This window comes from Poecilia reticulata, chromosome 13, assembly GCF_904066995.2.
Source record: "Poecilia reticulata chromosome 13, P_reticulata-male-v2, whole genome shotgun sequence".
Lineage (NCBI taxonomy): Eukaryota > Metazoa > Chordata > Actinopteri > Cyprinodontiformes > Poeciliidae > Poecilia > Poecilia reticulata.
The window spans coordinates 17,177,857-17,194,645 of record NC_088842.1 but is presented as its reverse complement, the minus strand read 5'-3'; the positions used below and the strand labels follow the sequence as shown (position 1 = coordinate 17,194,645).

Sequence of the window (16,789 nt, the reverse complement as noted above, 5' to 3'; positions counted from 1 at the left end):
GAAAGTTGTAAATATTAAAACATATTTATTTCTTCATATTTTATTGACAGGATATTCACATATATTCTAGAGTTGACCATAATACTATTTTTGTAGCTTTTTTTTAAAACCAATCAGATCATATAAATGTAGCAAAACACACTGCATTAAACTTTCCATGAAACTTTTTATCTTAGGTTCCATTAAATTTGTGTAGACGCTTAAACAGTTGTGTTAACTATCTTGGATCGAGGCTCTTTGTTTTGATGGTTGTGATAATTAAATGACAGGTATATCATCCAATCAGTGAACCGCTACGGCATAGCAACATGGCTTTTATTGGCTGAGGGCAGAGGAGGGCAGCCAATAATCTTCTTAGCGTTAAATATATGAGAATTATTTAAGCAGATTGTGCGTTTGTAGTTAAGTGTAGTTAAGTGAAATCACATCTTTTATTTGTTCTCTTAAGATTTTATATGTACCGGTTAATTATTAAAAAAAGAAAAGAAAGAAAACAGTCTTTCTTATTCTTTTCCGTCTTCGTTTTCAACTCATTCAAGTTCTCGTGTAAACAGCGCCCCCTCCTGTCGGTTTAGCAGATGCCTTCCCTTTACACAATAATCTCCCCCCGCCCCCCCAAAATAAAATTTTAACTAAATGTAATTAATTATTTAACAGCATAAATACATGAAGAAATACAGGCAAGAATTCATGTGGATGAAAAATTCACTTTTTATTATCTCTAGTTAATGAAATGCTATATAGACTGTGGGATAAGGCTTTAAAAAATCCAAGGTGCCTCGTCCCACAGACTGATGCTGTTCAAACAGAGCAGCTTGTTTGAAGCATGAAGAATAAAAAGACACCAAATACAGCACAACAATGTCACTAACAGTGGATCGGGTTCAGCAAAAAAATAAAAAAATAAAATTGTTGCGCAACTCAAGGAACACTAAGAAAGTAATCCAATGAAAGCAGTAAAAAGAGAAACTCTGTTCCCACAGCAAAATACCAAACATCTCATAATACATTCAATAATAACTACATTCATTACAAACATGTGGTCACATGTTGAGATCAGAAAATATCATTGGTATATATATATAGGTATGTGTAGTAACCCTATTACACCCTCCTTACAACATCAGTGCAGGAATATTTGGTGCCTGGGTATCATTGTCTCGCAGTTTTTAACACATCGCAGCTTCAAAAACAGCAGAGAAGTTAAATATCAGAAACAGAATTTAGCTGTATTGGGCTGGCATATCATCTAAAGATTAAAATCAGATATATGATTGAAATATGTTCACTGTTTCAAAGACGCAAGAGAAGATAAAAGATTCATAAACTGTGCAAAACTCTTCTCTCAAGTCACAGGTGAGCAACATATTCATTGATGTAAGGAAGAGAAAAAAAGTACAGACATTTCTACATATAAGAATACAACGAAACCAACAAACTGCTCCAATTACAGTACAGAGAACAATAACAATGGGTTCGTCTCTTTCAAGTTTCCTGTTACTACAGAACAGTGGGACCTTTAAGCTGAGGACTTCTGCTTTTTTTTTTTAGGACAAGCAGGACATTTTTGACTGGCATGTAAACTTTTCTTTCAGCTGTCGGCAAACTTTTTTTTATTGCAAAGGCCAAACAATAGCCTGATTCAAGATATTACAGCCTAAGAAACTAACGCTGTACCTACTGTTCAATATCTGAACAGTCAAACCACATGATAAGTTGTAAGAAAATAAATGTTCACAAAATGAAGTCAAAATTTAGATCTGATAAAACTAGCAGAATATATTTTAGTGGTCATTTTGTCCCACTGTCTAGACTTCCTTCAACACCCAACACTGTTTTCAGTGCATGTCTAATGTTAGGGGGAAAAAAAACACACAAAAGCAATTCAACAAGGGAAATGATACAGCAAGTGTAATACAAATAGTTTAGACATTGATTATCACGTAAACAAAGATATCCCCCCTTCAATATTTTTTCAGCCGTCAGTCATGTTAGGGGAAGAAAAGTTTTCATCAACATATGGCAGGCGAGGAACCTGGAGTTTAACCCAAAATTTTCCAACAACGAAACAATAAATGTTCCCTTTGAGCCGAGGGGAACACAATGGCAATGCTATTGCCTCTTGGAAAGAGGAAGACGAGGGACCCCCTGCAGATGAGCCGATGGTCATTTTTGAAGCAGAATTGATCTTCCGCAACACTTCAGTAACGTCATCATCAGCCGCGATGCAGTAGTTTAAGGAGTCCATGTTCTATTCTGTACGTGAACGTAACTTTTCAGTGGACCGACGTGTGTACAATCAGGTTGAGCAGAAACGAACACTTCAAAGACATCACTCTGAGTTCCACTGAATTTAACGAATGAAATAAATTAACTTAAATGCTTAAAATAAAAAAACACAATTTCTTGCAAAGTTATATTTTTGAAGCTTAAAAACAGTTTTTTTTGTTGTTTTTTTTTAAATATAGTTTGTGCTACAACATTGGTTGACTGTGTAAATGGTTACATGTGAACCATGTGTTCATGAAAGCTTGCTTTATGGCAGCCTGACTGATCCAACTGCTTCAGTTTTTTTTATATAGTCCAGTGGCACATAAACACCCTTCATATTTTATGAGGGTTTTATCCAAATCCAGGTATCATGTAAGAAAAGTTAGGTTTTTGTCAAATTAATCAGAGACTTGTTGGGTTAAACGTACAAACCTCATAACCAGCATTCAAGGTATGCAACCATTCCAGGTAGCTTTTTGTAACCACTAACATGCTTAACGCCAGGTTCAGTTGTAATTCTCAAACACGGCCGTTGCTACACGGTGAATATACATCGACGACTCTGACAACTGGTATCAACTCAAGTAAAATCTTCCTGGGATTTAAAGATCCCAAGAAGATAGTTGGGGTTACCACAACTGTAAAAGTGTACATCTCCAACACAAGGGGAGTCAACCGAGTCTCATACTTGTGCAACACAATGTGGAAGTAGGCCTGCAGGAATGCGTGCAGTAAAAGTGGGCGAGTGTGGGGAGCTCGTTTGGCAGGTCAGCGAGCTCGAAGGATAATGACCGTGGAGACAGGGAGGTCACTGGGGTTTAGAAATGCCATTCCTATCCATGAACTCTTTGAGCCTGGTGGGAAAATCTGTCATCACTCCCGTGGCTCCCAGGTCGAATGCCCTTTGGAAATCCTCCTCGTCGTTCAGCACCCAAATGTACACCTGAAACCAGACGCGCACGGTTAATCCACGCAGAAACAACGGAAGGAGGCGTCACCCGCCTCCGTCATTTTCCTGGCAGCTGCATTTAAAGTACAGTAACATTTCCAAAGCAGCAACTCCCAAACATGTAAGATAAAAAAAATTAATAAATAAAAAACCCTCGTCATAATCAATTAACTTTGGAACTCAACGTAAATAGAAGAAAACAGTAACTTAACCCATTAGTTTCATTTGATTTTGTTTTGTGTTTCTAACCATCCACTGCATTTTAGGACTGAAAAGCAGGTGTAGCCTCATGTACCTGTATTCCTCTGGCTGTTAAATGTTGGAAAAGAGCTTTCCTCATCAGCAAACTGCAACACACAAATACATATCCTTTAGAAAATCATTGCAGCTTATACAACGCAGGTAGAAACGCAATTTAACTTATATTCAAAAGGTTTATTTTTGATTCATCTTTTTTTTTCTTCCAAGATGTTCAACAGGGTTCAGAAATATTAGAAAAGTCTGTCTATAATTCAAAAACTCTTTGAGGTTATTTCAGAGAACAACACATTCTAGTTAAGACTTTTGTTTTACAGATTAAAGCTGTCTGAATAAAGAGTTTAAAATATTATAAATCCTATATGAGTTTTTTAATCTCAGATAGAGGAGGTTTCCAAATCTTTAACCAGCTGTGAAATCGTATTATGAGAAGATCAAATAAATGCAGAGATAGAAGCCTCGCTATGTTCTGGGTCGTCAGCTTGTACGTCTTTTTTTTTATTTTTTTTTACTACTTTTGTATTATTTTTATTTTACCAGGATAAAATAGACTAAAAGCCTCTTTTTTAAGGGTGTCATAGTCAAGAAGTGGCAACAAATATAGCACAAAAAGTTACACAGCTAAAAGAAAGTGAGAAGCCATCAAAAAAGCACATGCAATGTAATCAAAATATCCAAAATAAAGTGTTCAGTAAGCAGGAGGAAGTCGTTTTATCGTCAGGGGCCTGTACCTGGTATAACAGGAAGCTTTTTTATATCCTGTCGATCTCTGAAATGATCAAAGCTAAAGATCCTAAAAAGTTTGTTTTAAACAGTTACTCAGTTAACTTCTGGGGAGCTGTGTGATACTTGTGTGGCTCTTGTCTGGCAGACAGATGTTTCCTTGATTTTATATCCTCATCTTTGCATCTTTTTTCTGTGATGACACAGAAAATAAAGACCTACAGGGTACGGGGATCTTCAAATCTAGAGCCACATCTCTTTCCTCTATTTATATTCTACCTTTGAGCGTCATCCTTTCAATGTAGTGCAGATGATGGTCAGGTTTGTATCCCATTTTTAAAAGAATAGCAGCTTCATCTGGCACGCCTCGCTGACATCAGGCCTTCAGAGTTATATGAAAAAGGTTTATTAAGATGAATTGGAGACTTACGTGTCTGCAAGCCAGGCGATCAACCGCAGACTCCGTGTTAATCTGCTGGGATCTTTTAGTCTGTTAAAAAAAAAGAAAGAAAAAAAGAATAAAAATAATGCAAAAAGTTAAATATTTTAAGTGTCAGCAAAACTTGATGAATGTTTAAACTGTGTAAAAGTTTGACAGTCTTTCATTTTTAACGTGGGGGGAAAAGATGAACAGCTGAATCCACCTAGTGACTGAAGGAAAAGCACAGATCAGGATATTCTCAATTCAACTTTTACAGTTGCATCATCTCTTGCACTTTCATTCATTTGTTCACAAATCCTCAATTAACAGAGTTGAGCCTCTGAAATCTGTTGCCTGAGCGTCATCCTTACAACGGTTCTGTAATAACCACATAAGTGAATCACATAAACTTATCTGACATTGTTTTTTTGTTTTTTTAAAGTGGGACGTTAAGATACCCAACGTCTTTGTGATGTCTGCAACGGTTAGTATGCAAACTCCACAAGATAACGCCGAGGTCAGAATTAGGGACAAAGAGCAGCAAACACTGGAATCTCCATTAAAGCATCGAGTTCACAGCTTGGAACAAAGGAGAAGTCAATCCTAAACCAAGTTTAACGAAGACACAATATGTTTTGACCATCAGAGGAATCAACTTAAAGTCCAACTAACAAACGCAATCAATGAAAACGCTCCAATACTTCAGCTCACGTCCTGGGATCTTGTCAACGTATGGAGTTTCACCACTACAGTCAGAAACATGACACACCAACATGTCTGATAAAGACACATAATGTGACTGAAATATTAAAAAGTATTTTTTTTAAATGTTGACCTTTTCTAAAGATGTAAAGCTTGATGTAGCTTTTTGGATTAGAATCACAGGTTTTACTATGGCAAATCCAAATGAAACATATTTTTAATAGAAATAAACAATTTTTTAAAACTAATCGATCAGTTTTATTCAATTAAAAAAAAAAAAGAAAAGACTTAGGCACATTGTAGATATCTCTTTATTGTGCTCATGGGACAGAAAGGCTAAAATTTTTTTTAATTATTGTATCAGGGGGAAATGCTGTCATGACCCACTAAAACTGGTTAAACTCGTTATTTTTGAATGAGGTTTGAGTCACAAGAGAGGCAAAGTGTTTCTCTTTAGAACCATCTTCCCGTCTTTTAAATTGTAGTTTTTCCAGACGGTTTCCCCTCATGCAGCTCATCAAAGCTCTTTTCTCAAGCTCTACAGACACTGCAGCTCATGTGCCGTACATGTACTCACTTGGTTAGCAGGGAGGGCATGGGGATCTCCAGAAACTGCTCCTTCAAGGGCACAAAGGGCAGGAGGCCTGTGTAGAAGAGCCCAAGAAGGTGCAGCACCCTGGGAAAACTGAACAAAACTGGAATATGGGGATTCTGAAAAAAAAAAAAAAAGGAATAAAATCTCAGTCAGATTGCATCAGTGCAAAAACTTTTAAGTCACTCTGATTGACAAGTAAAGACAATCAGAGCTTGTATGTTCAAAAGAAGCTGGGATGATTTCAGTACTTTCATGTTCAACTATGGTGGTGTGAGAAATGCGGACAGAGTTTTATACTACGTCTAAATAAAGGACAACTAGATAAAAATAAACAAATATTCAGTCAAGCAGCTTTACACAGAAGAGGTGAATTCCCTAAAATGGGTTTATTGTATTGGTTAAGAAAAAAAAAGTTAACTTTCAGGATTTCTGGCATATTTTTTTTGGTAACACTTTATTTGAAGGGGGGGGTGAATAAGACTGACATGACACTGTCATAAACATGACATAACACCTGTCATGAACATGAACAAGCCTTCATGAATATTTATGACTGTTGTCATAAAGCGTCATTCGGTAAATTATGACACTTTTAATACAAAGTTGAAATTATTCAAAATGTCTTTGTTATGACAACTTGACATTAACCAAGAAATCATTACTGATAAAAATTTGTTATAAAAGTATTTCTGATTGCACTTTAAAAATTAGGTAACTTTATGTTATTAAAGGTAAAGTTTAAACAGTCATGATTTCTTGGTTAATGTCAAGTTGTCATAACAAAGACATTTTGAATAATGTCAACTTTGTATTAAAAGTGTCATAATTTACCGAATGACGCTTTATGACAACAGTCATAAATATTCATGAAGGCTTATTCATGTTCATGACAGGTGTTATGTCATGTTTATGACAGTGTCATGTCAGTCTTATTCACCCCCCTTCAAATAAAGTGTTACCTTTTTTCTACAAACAAACTATCAGATGGAAGAGTGATTGGACAGATTCAAAGAAAATTTGAAAATACAGTTTTTAATATCTATAAAGACACAGCGAAAACTTAAATCGAATTCTTCACATTTCCTCATTTTTTTAAGACTATGTATGAACCCTACATATTAAGTGCATAAAAGCAAAAAAAGAAAAAAAAAAAATATATATGTTGACTAAAACAAGGACACCATTTCATTGCAGTACCTCCTTGTAACATTTTTTGACAATATGGTTCCTGGAGTTGCCCCACACAGTCATATCCTCTCTGTCGTACTTAACGACCAGCTCAGAAACCTGTAAAACAAATTTACATGTTTAAAAACATAATATGTATTTTTTTCCCACTACAGAAATCACAAGACAACTTTGTCCCTGTCCTCCTCGTCCTTCTTTTTAGAATAAAAACATGTGATTTCAGTCTCTGACTGTTTAGTTACACCATTAATGAATAATTTTACTCTTCTAACAACACACAGTTCGTTAGTTTGCTCAAACCTTTACATCAATAAAGAATCTACTTTAAAATAGCACTGCATTACTTTGCTGTGTGAATACTTGAGAAAAAAAAAAGAGCACACACCTTCTTAATGAGTGTGTCGTTGTTGACCTTGATGTCGATGTTGATGGGAGTGTTTGGGAAGGCATCAAAGACGTCCCTGAGGAGTGGGATACTTTTGTCCTCGCCGCCCTCGCAGAAACACTCTGGCCAGAGAAAGACGAGTCAAATAACACGATCTGATTCAACGGGAGCTCAAAACTGTCAGCTGGAAGGGCAATCATCGCTCCTCAGCAGCTGCATATATGTACAGTTGACTGTTTGCAGTCAGACACAACCCTAAATGTGAGAATTAGAAGAACTTGGAGCGCTACTTATGAAATTAGTGGTGGATTTGCAGTTCTTACCCCTTTGAAAAGTTACACCCAGCTTGCAGAGATATGGGGGAAGTTCCTGCAAAAAGCACACAGCAGCGAAACGTTTGCAGAAATTAAAACTGCAGTCACAGTGTTTCTGTACGGTCATGACGATATGCGTCCTACGTGGGTCTAAACATGAACAAACACAAATTATCACTTTCTTTAGACACATCAAGCCTGCCATGTCTATGAAGAGTGTCTATAATTTATAAATGCACTCATATAATTTATTCTTTATGTACATTATAAAAAATAAACTGCAGTCTGCTATTCAAGTGGCTTTCACTCATAATATTTTTCATCCCCACACTTAATTAAAATCTTTTTGAATGCCTCCATTTTAAGCAAAGTTCTTAAAAGAAAAAAAAAAGGTTCTGCTTCACTCCTGTTCAAGAACTTAGCATACCGGGTTGAGACAATGAGATTAAAAACATTATTTTCAGGTCCTTGCTGTAATTTTTGAGTCAAACTTAGTTAAACATTGTAATAGTGTAGCATCTGTTTTGAAGATAACTTTTAATTGCAAAACTTAAATTGGAAAATGTTTTTTTCCCCTATACCCACAAAATCTGTGATAGCCTGACTGAGAAGGACACCAAACTGCATTACATGTTACGGAAGCTAAAGTTAAAGTGATTAAAAAAAAAAGAAGTATTTTCTTTACAAACAAGACTGAGCTGACCAGCTGGTCATTAGCCATTCACTCACAACAAAGCTAAAGAGCCTTACATTTAAAGAAAATGACCTTCAGATCCACAACACACAACAATCTCCACATTTATACATGACATGTACAACAACTTTAAAATAAACTCAGATTTTATTGGAGAAGCAAAAAAAACCCCCCAAAAAACAAAAAAAAAACAACAACCTTTAAATTTAACACACTTATTCAGTGAAGACGAGTTCTCTAGCAGTGAGCTTTGAAGATTTCGTTTTAGCTTTTAGCTATTTTCACCTTAAATCCAGCAGTCATTGGGCAAGAGACCTGGACAGGTCCTCTATGCCAAGTTATTTTATTGAAAACGATTATATCTTGACACAAAATAAACCTCCCTACTAAATAAGTGCACTGAAACTAAAGCTTTTATTCTTGTAACATTTTTTAAATGAAATTATGCTGCTGCAAAAAAATAAATAAATCTTCCAACACATCTTCACCAGGATTGATATAACCTCCAAATGATGTAAATTTGTGTTTTAGCTAGAAGTCCATAAACAAGGTAAACAAAGCAGAAATCTACTACAGGAAAGAATTAATCAACTAATTCCCATCAACCCACAGGTCATGATGTTAACCAGCATGTGACACAATCAGGTGGCTTTGTGTGCACCTCAGTTGATTACGCACATGATCCAGCTCACGTATAAAGGACTGCACTCAAAAACCACAAGACACTGTTTGTAACCCCAATTCTTCTTAAAATCGGACCAAAGCTAGAATGTTTTAATGTTGGCAAATGTTTCTTCAATTAAGGAAGCTACGGGGGTGGAGAAATATAGCATACACAGAAACCAAACAACAGATTTTGCATGTTTATAAAGAAGCACAACTCACAGTATATGTCAGGTCGCTGATGTTAGCATTGATGCCACAAAGCCTCGTCAAGTTACCATCATGCGAGACCACAACCTGCTCATCCTTCGTCAGGTGGCAGTCCAGCTCCAGCATGTCTGTGCCGAGATCCACAGCACTGCATGAACCCACACAGAGAGCACACTGCGGTGAGGTCGTCTATAAAAGTGTTCAGATCAGGGAAACTGGTCCTAACATTGACACTTAGGGTTCCTGATGGAGCGCATGTTCAGTAAACATAAAGACGCTCACACCCCGAGTCCAACACAGATATAAAAGACCATTCTACTCACTGTTTGAAAGCTGCCATGGTGTTCTCCAGGTTTTCTCCAGCGCCTGCAAGACAATGCATAAACATCAAGGAAGCTGCAATGTTTTCTCTGTCTTATAGAGTTAAGATAATCTATAGGGATTCATTCTGGGGGTTCATGAATGCACCATAGTTGACACTTTCAGTTAAGCCCAAAATTATTCATACATCATATTAAAGGGGAGCAAACACAACTACATGCCACAATTTTCAGATATTTACTCATAAAATATTTTACAAGGCCTGAATTTTTTTTTTTTTAATAATACAAAAATGACTTTAAGTTTGTAGAAATTACATCACAAATTGAGCATGAACATTATCACTGCAGTCCATAATAGTTTTCAGCTTTATTATATTGTAAGCAGTCTGTTTTTTCCCCTTCAGGAACAGTTTGTTTTATCTTTTTTCATTATTTTACTCAGTTTGAGCATTTCTTAAAATCCACCTGTACATTTTTTTCTTTTCATTTGATCTTACTTTAGGGCCCACTTCATTTTTTGTTTCTTTTTACTTTTAATTTCTATATTGGTATATCCGCCTGCTTCTATTCACTTGTCACTTTGTTGCTGATACACCTGAATTTCCCCACTAAGGGGCAATAAAGGTTGAACTCACCTCCACGATGGGAAATGTGCTTGCTGAGGAACCTCTCCTTCTTCCTCCGGTGCAGAAGAGTTGGACATTTGAGCAGCAGGGCCGAGGTGAGCACATACCCCGTCACTGTAGACACGATGTAGATAGCGGCACACATCTCCTATCAGTCCACTGCAAAACAAACAGTTCCCAGTTAGCATCAACAGCCAGGCAGGGGTTTCAAAAGACTTACTGACCCTGTCTGTCTTCATCAGAAGCACATGATTATTAGATGGACGCACTAAAGGACAATTTGAGGAACAGGGAGATCTGAACCACTTCTGGGTATTTACTAAAGCGTGTTAAATGGGGTAAAGGGCTTCAGAAGAAGATTAAATTCAAAAACAGGAAAACAGTTAATAGATATTATTGACTCTCTTTGTCCTGATTAAAACCATAAATTTGACCTCTTAATTAAGCTTATGTGTAATCTTTAAAGTACACTCAGCTGGTAGAGTCAATCTCATAAAATTATAAACAGTTAATTATGAAATTTTTCTGAGGACATATTTGGTCACCATTAATTAGATGCTCCGTTGTTAAGTGATGCCATTCAAACAGCATCATAATTAGGTCTTACGCAGTAAAGATAATTGAGCACGGATTGCTCTTAAAGATAATAATAATAATAACAATAATAGTAATAATAATAAAAAGCCTAAAATAAAGTCAGCCTTATGGACCACATCAGGAACAACTGATGTCGATGTCCAACTAGCTTTACTGAGCTAATGGTAGCGATGATAGGGTCAAACTCTGTCGGTGGGTTCTTACCTTTGTCATCAATCACTGTGATTGCTCTCTGTTCGTTTCTCTGACCTCCTCGGCTGGGTGCAGGTCAGCGGTCTGTAGAAGTAAACTGATGTGTTGGCCTCTGCTCTACATATGCCCTAAGTCTACAACACAGCTGGAACAACACCAACCGGCGGCTGTCAATGGTACGCGCATGCGCTTTTCGCCTCTGCAAGTCCTCGGGCAATAAAACAAGCACTTCCGCTAAGAAATTGCAGAATAAAAGCTGAGTGACATAAATGATATAATCAAAGAAAACACGCTCATAGCTGTTTTATCTCACACTGAACAGCTTTAACATGTATAACCTTCATAATAATTCGAGGCATACTCAAATATGTAAAGCTAAATTAAAAACTGAGGCTTCCGTCAATGTGTTCTTGCGCTCTGGCCTCCGTCATAAACAAGTAGAGGCACAAACGACACGTCTGCGCCTTCGCCATAATGTGAGAGGCAAGTTCTTTCGTATTATATACTTGGAAACTGTATAATAGATAAGTTTGTTGAATGCTATTCATCTACTAATTTTACTTATGACAAATGTGAAAGCTTTCTGAATAAAATAAAAATAGAAATTTAACAGCAATACCTGTGTTAAAACAAATGGAATAAACTGGAACCAACCAGACTTATTATTGTGTATACAAATTTATGTTTTGTGTCTTCCTTAGGAACCCCAGAGAATCAACCTTGCTTGTTTGTTTTTCAAGTTAAAAGTCTTATCCATTTACTGAAGATTTCAGTCATTACATCGTAATAGTAATACATTTCTGGAACAGTGTTAAAGTGCAGGACAGTTCAAAATGCAGAGAGACCTGAAGTACTTCCTTTTTTCATTTGCTTGTTAACTGTTACTGCTGCCCTCATGCTGGCAAATTGAAGTGGAGACGTTATGCCATGTAAAGTTGCATGTAGCACGTGTATATTCACAACATCTTCTTTAACAGAGCGAGTTAATCACATTTAATAGTAAACAATTATCAAACTGCTGCTAACAGATTCTTTAATTGTTTCAAGAGGCAAAAACTACAATATATTTCAAACAGTAAATTACGGTGCCATTCAAAAATATACACACTTATCTAATGCACGAACATGTAGTATTAATGGTTTAAAAAAAAAAAGATAAATTAAAATCACATCACATAGAAGATCAATAAATCTAAAAAGGACAGGCTGTTCAGGCACAACTACAGGTGAAAACCTGCAACTCAGAGCAAAGGTCACACAAAGCACACTTATGTCTACCTGCACTCTAGAAACAGGACAATTGTATGACTGAGGTTTGAACAAACAAGTCATATTGACAGTTTAAACAGGGAGAGAGTAGAACAGTACAGAGAGACAATTAGCCTGGCTCCTCCTTCTCATGCTGGGAGAGACAGCAAGCTCACCCAGCTGGATGCTGGTCACACATTTTAGCCACACACTGCTGTGGGGTGGCATCCCATTCTTCAACCACCATTTGTGGCAAGTCAGCCAGTGTGATTGTGTTAGTAGTTTCTCTAACATAAACAGCAGCACCTCCTTGCTGAACGTTCAATTGAGAACAGGAATACAAAATTACTTCCAATAAGTCTAAATACTTAAAAATACTTAAGAATTAAAAGCCTGAATTTAATATGGCTATTACTATAATAAATAAGCTCTGGGTTGTCAATACCTTAACTTTGAGCCTCAGTTGCAGAATTGAGGTTCTCCCAGTCCACCAGATGTTGCTAATGTGCAGTTGTGTCTCCAACAAACTGTGTTAAGGTTTTAGATGTGTATGAGGTCAATGTCTAACTTGAAGGTTGAACCGAAGCAAAGGTAACACTTCTGACCTCGCATTGTACAAGAGTCTGCAATAACGACAATCAGATTCAGTGACTGATAGTACAAGTCATAGTCCAATTTACGTAACATAGAGTAGATGGAGAAATGATTCACACCTATAGCAGAGTTACTTTAGGCATTTCGTAGCGCATAAACAATTAGCCGGTACAGCTATTTTTCAGCTGGGTCTTGGTTTAATCATAGGGAAACAAAATGCCTCAATCACTGGCAATTCAGGAGGAATGGAAATCTCTGGAGCAAGATTTTCAGACGCTTCAGGTAAGAAATATCCTGTCAGCTGATAGTATCTTGTCCAATTCTGCAAAATCCATAACACTCAGTTTTTTAAGATGAATTTTTAAGTCCACCAACTAGCAGCCATGCTAATTTGCCACTCATTACACATGCTTTTTACTTATTTATGTATTTACATTTTCTTTACAGTTATGTCATTCATACATTTAAACCTTTTCTATCGCCGTTTTCCCCAGGAGACACATAAAAAATATCTACAGAAACTGGATGAAATCTCCAAACTCCAGAGCAGCTGTTCGTCATCTATCGCCCGTCAGAGGAAAAGATTGAAGGAGATGTCCAGCCAAGTCAATAAGTAATTATCCACACACCCTGAAATTTGCATGCATGTGAAGGTAGATACAAGACGTAGGGTCATGAAGATATCTTAGAGGGATAAAAGGTGAACCAAATACACTGTCAGCTAAAAGCAGCTGATAATGATAAAATTTACTCTTTTTTTTCTGTATCAGGTGCACAAAGGGATCATCAGCAGATGATGCAAAGACTTTAGGTAACATAAAAGAGAAAGTCAAGACCCAAGAACATGCTTTTTCTGAAATGGATGCTTTCCTTCCCAAGAAAAATGGGTGACGACAAGAATTTTGATATATTTCAAGCTGAAAACTTTGAACATAGAGTGGTCTGTAACGTGGTTTTCAAAAGCTAAACAAATACACTATGGTTTGGTTTCAAATCGCAGGTTATACCTCAGTCTGGTTCTCGGAAATGTGAATGTGACTCTTCTGAGCAAGCAGTCAAAGTAAGCATCAGAGTTCAGATTTCCTTGTTAAATGCAACATATTTCTTTTCTAATTTCATCCTGTAAAGATTCTTTTCTATTTTATTTTTCTTAATCAGATCACAAAGTTATGCATTTACTCTGTTGTATAATGTTGTGCATCATTCCCAGATTTGCCTACAAGGATGAATACGAGAAGTTCAAGCTGTACCTCACAGTGATCTTACTGCTGCTCTCTTTCATATGTTTATTCTTCGTGAGCTACAGGTGAAGCAAACATTATCAGACGATGTTACATGTGAAATCACCCGTTTTCAGCATATTTACAGCGATGGGACATTTTATGTTCATGCATAATGTTTTGCTTCAGATTTCTGGACGCAATCTTCAACTTCCTGCTGGTTTGGTTCTACTGCACACTAACTATCAGAGAAAGCGTCCTCATCACAAATGGATCCAGGTTAATCCCAATTCTACTGGTGAAGATGTGTTGATGCGTTTTTGACTTAACTTGAAACTCAAACTGAATGAGATGTATCTTAAATCAGGATCAAAGGATGGTGGGTTTTTCACCACTACATCTCAGCCTTTCTGTCCGGTGTGATGCTGACATGGTAAGTTCAGCATAAAAACAAAACCTTCAACAAAATAATTCTCAAACTAAATTTGTTCTCATCAAACGTCACATTTCTCAACTTTTACATCTGCAGGCCAGACGGGATCCTTTACCAGACGTTCAGGGGCCAATTTCTTGCCTATTCCTTATATCAAAGTATGTTAAAAGTTTTTACAGAAGAACCACATGGTTCTGATTTTCTACATGCTCACAGTTTGTTTTTGTCATGAAACCTCCTTTAGATTTTGTTCAGTGTCTGCAGTACTACTATCAGAGCGGATGTCTGTACAGACTTCGCACGCTGGGAGAAAGACACAACATGGATCTGACTGTTGGTGAGATGTAAACACATCAAGGACACAAAATACAGATTAATGCAGCTACACTTACCATATGGTTTTAAATGTATAAAATAAAAGTGTACTGAGTATGGGAACAAAAAAAAGAAACATCTTAAGTTGTTTATGTTTCTTCTCTTTTAAGAGGGATTCCAGTCCTGGATGTGGAAAGGGCTGACGTTTCTCTTGCCCTTCCTGTTTTTTGGTCATGTGAGTAGAATCTGTGAACCAGTTTGCGCAAGGATAGCGACAGATGATAGTTATGATTTGTCATGGTTTGAATTGAACAATAATTGTGAAAAGTACCAGTGTCATAGAACCAATGATTAAAAATTAGGGGATTTTTTGAGAGTCTGGGTGAGAGTGATAATAATTTTGTTGCCTTGAGACAGTGCAGTGAAAATCTAGTTGCTGCTGAATATATTCATCAGAGATTTAATATCTGTGTGGTAACATAGTAGAATACAAAAAACTGTTTTTAAACTAGGTTTAATTAATTGCAGGAGCAAATATATATTAGGAAATTGCTTTTTTTTTTTTGCTTTTGCCATTTTTGAAAAATAAATTGAATCTTCATTTGGAAACTGAATTTTTTTTTTCATTTTTTATTGTGATGAGTTGTCTTTTTAAAATCTAGAATTAACATTTGAGTAATGATCTGAAATATTTAATGCTAACAAAAAAAATAAGATCACAAGAAATCCTTGAGGGTAACTCGGAAATATACACCGAAAATCCACTAAAATGCATGCTTCTCCTGTTTCCATCTTTTTGTTTTGTCTTCAGTTCTGGCAGCTCTTGAATGGCGTGTCTCTGTTCAGAATGGCTCAGCTCCCAGACTGCAGGGAATGGCAGGTCAGTCTACTCAGACACCAGATATTGCTGCATCACTGTCGTCCTGATAAGTGTTGCTGTGTCACTCTTTCCCTGCTTTAATAACAAACGTATCCTTTGTGTGCTCATCATTCACACACTCAGCCTATAATGAATGAATAAAGCTGTGTTAATACTTAAATTCAATCTAAACACAAAAGGTCTATAAAAATTCAGAGCTGCATGACATTTTCCCACCATCATCCTCTGCATTATAGAAATATATTATAATATTAATATTCACTGTTATTTTGTTGATTCATGTCATGTCAGGTCCGGGTGTGTGGTGCCTGCTTCCTCATTCTGTTCATGGGGAATTTCTTCACTACCCTCGCAGTTGTTCGTCACAAGTCGAAAAGCAGGAATCAGAAACCAAAGAGCATGTGATGGATAAAAATACACATGGGAATGAAATGATGTCTTACCAAAAAGAATTCTGACCGTGCTTCCTGTCACATCCCAGGATATAAAAAAAAACTTCATATGATTTCATATTGACGATGACAAATATTGATGCTGTTAAATCAAAGCTGGAAGTACGTCTATGGCCGCATTAAAATTTGGAGGTACTCGAATAAGAAACCTATGTATATGTGAAAATGACAATGCAAGAATGAAATGACTGTCTAATAAAGGATTTAGTTTTTACCAAAGCATCTTTCTGTGAATCTTTTAAGCCCGCTGACAGATTTCTTCTGTTAAATCTTAAACCTTAATATCAGACAACAACAAACTGATTAAATACAAAATCTGATTTTCATTGACTATTTTGAGAAGATATTCTCTTTTTGTGATTTTTGGAAGTTTTTCCGATCCTGTAGCATCAAACAGCCCCACAGGATCACACCACCTCCACCATGTTTCACTAAAGTGAATACTTTATTGATCCCAGACGGAAATTCACATTTTAGTGCAACCCATCCAAGAACAACACACAAACAAACAATGAGGTGCCTGAGGATGCAGCCCT

General features: G+C 36.6%; 2 protein-coding genes across 3 annotated transcripts; one reads left to right on the top strand and one right to left on the bottom strand.

The window, feature by feature from the left end:
* Positions 1–693: 693 nt before the first annotated feature.
* gdpd1 (glycerophosphodiester phosphodiesterase domain containing 1) lies at positions 694–11,321 on the bottom strand. The gene is made up of 11 exons (XM_008425438.3): positions 11,124–11,321; positions 10,332–10,481; positions 9,697–9,739; positions 9,386–9,521; positions 7,816–7,861; positions 7,493–7,614; positions 7,117–7,206; positions 5,902–6,035; positions 4,632–4,691; positions 3,516–3,567; positions 694–3,214 (listed from the first exon to the last, which is right to left on the bottom strand). Exons 2-11 carry the CDS (start codon positions 10,465–10,467, stop codon positions 3,080–3,082), a joined length of 954 nt encoding a protein of 317 aa, XP_008423660.1. The 5' UTR covers positions 10,468–10,481; positions 11,124–11,321; the 3' UTR covers positions 694–3,079.
* Positions 11,322–12,946: 1,625 nt separating this feature from the next.
* On the top strand, positions 12,947–16,656 carry LOC103474456 (transmembrane protein 120A-A). Of its 2 annotated transcripts, XM_008425439.3 has the most exons (12): positions 12,947–13,235; positions 13,448–13,566; positions 13,724–13,840; positions 13,954–14,013; positions 14,164–14,259; positions 14,363–14,452; positions 14,541–14,606; positions 14,703–14,764; positions 14,851–14,943; positions 15,092–15,156; positions 15,733–15,801; positions 16,093–16,656. In XM_008425439.3, the coding sequence occupies exons 1-12, from the start codon at positions 13,170–13,172 to the stop codon at positions 16,204–16,206; spliced, it is 1,017 nt and encodes a 338-aa protein (XP_008423661.1). In that variant the 5' UTR covers positions 12,947–13,169; the 3' UTR covers positions 16,207–16,656. The 2 variants fall into 2 exon arrangements, with proteins under 2 accessions (XP_008423661.1, XP_081470744.1); XM_081614618.1 differs by lacking the exon at positions 12,947–13,235 and having other exon boundaries at positions 13,334–13,566; positions 16,093–16,655.
* Positions 16,657–16,789: the final 133 nt, after the last annotated feature.